The 3,409-nt window shown below is 55.2% G+C and overlaps 1 protein-coding gene across 1 annotated transcript in view; it reads right to left on the reverse strand.

Moving 5' to 3' along the window:
- The window catches only part of MROH7 (maestro heat like repeat family member 7), a 37,341-nt gene that overhangs the window by 23,713 nt on the left and 10,219 nt on the right, over positions 1–3,409 (reverse strand). The window contains 5 exon segments of the mRNA XM_023763654.1: positions 15–73; positions 807–902; positions 2,904–3,033; positions 3,302–3,329; positions 3,332–3,377. Coding sequence (XP_023619422.1) covers positions 15–73; positions 807–902; positions 2,904–3,033; positions 3,302–3,329; positions 3,332–3,377 — 359 coding nt within the window.

Here is a 3,409-nt window from a genome sequence, read left to right on the forward strand (position 1 = left end):
CAGAGAGACATTGCTGTTCACAGGGGGGCGCTCGCTCATGGGCCTTTCCAGAGTTCATCCAGGGCCCGGGGGGCTGTGAGGATGAGGGCAAGACTCAGCGCTACAGGCCGGCTGCCAGCCTCCATTGACCAGCTTCCGGGGAGGGCAGAAAGACCACTCCCGCCCTAGCCTCAGTGGATAGAGTGTTGGCCTGAGGACCGAAGGGTCCCAGGTTCGATTCCGGTTGAGGGCACGTATCTCGGTTGCAGACTCCTCCCTGGCCCAGGCCCTGGTTGGGGCACGTGCAGGAGGCAACCAATTGATGTGTTTCTCTCACATTGATATTTCTCTCTACCTTTCCCTCTCCTTCCACTCTCTCTAAAAATCAATGGGAAAATAGCCTCCAGTGAGGATTAAAAATAAAGAAAGACCACTCCCCACAGTTCTCCTCTTCTTAAAGCTTAGGGACTCGTGGGTTTAGAAGCTGAGGATTGAAGCTGGAAGACCAATGAGGAGAGAGATGAAAGATGGAGAGTCACGAGGATAAAAAGAGAAAGACAGGGGCAATTACTAGAGACAGCAGAGATATGGGGGGCAGCTTACAGCAGGAATATGAGAGATAGGGAGAAGGGTGGAGGGGCAGGCGTCTGGGACAGGGCTGTAAAAGACAGGGGAGGCAGAAACCTGGCACAGGATGACATCCGGGAAGTCAAATTCCCTCTCTTGGGTTTAAACCCCCCCCCCCCCCCCCCCCCCCCGCCACCCCACTCCCCCTCCTGAGCCAATTCTGCTTCCTCCTCCACCCTTCCTCTCCCCCCTCCCCACACCTCCAAAATGCTCTTCAGCCCAGCAGGAGTGGGGTCCTCAACAAAAAGAGCGTTGAGCAGTGTCTGCAGGGCATCCAGGGTCTGGCGGTAGAGGATCTGTGGACAGGGGGAGGACAAGCCACTGGGAGCCCCTGCAGCAGACCCTAGCCCCGGGCAACCCCCGTGTGTGGGCCCTGGAAGGCTGCTTTCTGGTCCCTCCTCTGAGACTAACTTGATGTATGATATTGGACACATTCCTTCCCCTCCATGGGGACAGTTTCCTTATTAACAAATTGATCATTATTATCCATTCACTTCTTACCTTAGAGGGGGAGAAAGCAGAGACCCTACATTTACTGAGAATATATTATAGGTCAGGTAAGCAACAAAGGGGGGGTGGGTGGGGAAAATGCTCTAGAGCTGTAAGAGCTAGATAAAACTTTATTATTGTCTCTGAATCTCCTTTTAATTGCTATTCCTAGACCTAAATCGATTTTCCAAGTTGCCCCTTTCAGGGGTCATCTCTACCCAGCCCGGGCTCCTCCTCTGTGAGCCACACCACAGCCCTGGAATTGTTTTAGTAAGTGCGTGCATTATACATGCACAAGGCTGAGCAGTGGATTCCAGCCACGCTGGGAAGGCCCTCTCTCCCCTGTCTTCACTTGTCCTGCCAAGTCACCATGTCTGTCTCTCATGTTGTCACTGTTCAGGGTTACAACGCAACCACCAAGCCAACCTCACTCGCCAACTTCCTCCTCCTTCCCTCTCATCTGCAACCTATCACTGTGCAGTGCTGACCTCTGCTGGCTAGGGCTGGTACTACAAGGGGACTGCTCTCTTTCCCCTCCCCACCCATCCCCAACCCCCCAATTAGCCACCCTTCCTTTGGGTCTCCTCTGGAACCCAGAGCCCTCCACTGCCACCTGCTCTGGCTCCCACAGCTCTCTTGCCTTGCTTCCCAGCACTCTAGCCTGGCTCTCTGGGCTCCAGCCACACTGCCTCAGTGTCACCCTTGCAGACACCATGTTCTCTCTGTCCTCAGGCCTCTGCACAGGCTGTTCCCCCTGCCTGGTGTGCCTTTCTTTCTGCCAGCCCCACTCCCTTCGGTTAATTAGCTCTTCTTTAACCTCAGCTCCAGCACCATGACCCCTGACCCCCATCTAGGCCAAGTTCTCCCATCCTGGGCTCTTATAGCACCAACTACTTCTTGCGTGCAACATTTGTCAGTGTTGTAATTTTGCATTAATTTTAAGATTCCCTTGCCCTAGCTGGTTTGGCTCAGTGGCTACAGCGTTGGCCTGTGGACTGAAAGGTCCCAGGTTCGATTCCAGTCAAGGGTACATGCCTGGGTTGCAGGCTCAATCCCCAGTAGGGGGCATGCAGGAGCCAACAAGTCAATGATTCTCTCTCATCATTGATGTTTCCATCTCTCTCTCCTTCTGCCTTCCTCCCTGAAATCAATAAAAATGTGTGTGTATATATATATATATATATATATATATATATATAGAGAGAGAGAGAGAGAGAGAGAGAGAGAGAGAGAGAGAGACTCCCTGATCATGTTTATCTCCCCGTGCCCTTGCCCCTACTGAATCTCAACCCTGCACTTCAGGAGTAGGCCCTCGGTTAATATTTGATGAACGAACAGATGAATGAATGTGCCTTTCCCTGAGCTGAAACACCTTTCCCTTAACTTCCCCCACTGACCCTACATCCTACACTGAGGGTCACCTCTGCCCACTCCTCCTAGGACAGGCCTGCAGAGGTTTAAAGACGCTCGTGTGAATGAGCTCCTGGAGGTTCTACTTCTCCAGGCCTCAGCCCAGTCTTTCTTCGTCATGGCCCAGTCCTCAGCCCTCCTCCTCTCAATCCTGGCCACCCCCTCTGGCCAGGCCAACATCTGCCCAGAAGCCGACAGAACACTCCAGAAGAGGGGTTGATCCCCATTCCAAAGATTCATTCATTCACCAAACATCCCTCTCAGGCCAAGAGAGGGTCAGCAAACTGCCCGAGGCCCCGAGGCCTGAGCAGGAGGGTGGACATCCTCATCCCCTGGAATGTGCCTCACTCTGAGGGCCCTGGGCAGCCGCAGGGCCTGCTGGGGAGGGCCCTGCTCACCTGTATGCTCTCAGCCTTGGCCTCATCTTTCTCCTGCATGGCCTGCACGGAGGGCAGGGAGAACACACTCCTCACGCACGTGTTCACCAGCTCGGACCGCTCCCGGACACCCAGGGCCGGCTGGGTGTGGCTGGTGAAGAGACAGAAAGCAAAGCCATGGAGTGAGGGGGCCCTGTGGCTGGAGGCTGGGGCTGTGCATGCAGAGCTGGGATGATGGAGGTTTAGGGGTGGGCCTGAGATTCAGACCCACAAAGGGGGAGAGGAGGTGGGGGAGGAGGGACTGGGCAAGGGAAGAGGAGAAGGCATGGTGTGGGGTTGGGCACAGCAGAGAGGCCCCAAAGGAGAGAGGCAGAGCCCATGGGAAGAAGGGCATGGGGTTGGGGAGGGGGTGTGGGCACCTCAGCTGCGTCAGGGTCTCCATGCCCCCCGACGGACGGAGCTGGAGAGGGAATCCAGCGGCTCCTCCTGGATCTGCTCTGGACAGGGGACCACAGTTGGGCCGATGA

Source organism: Myotis lucifugus, unplaced genomic scaffold (assembly GCF_000147115.1).
Source record: "Myotis lucifugus unplaced genomic scaffold, Myoluc2.0 scaffold_296, whole genome shotgun sequence".
NCBI classification, from domain to species: Eukaryota; Metazoa; Chordata; class Mammalia; order Chiroptera; family Vespertilionidae; genus Myotis; species Myotis lucifugus.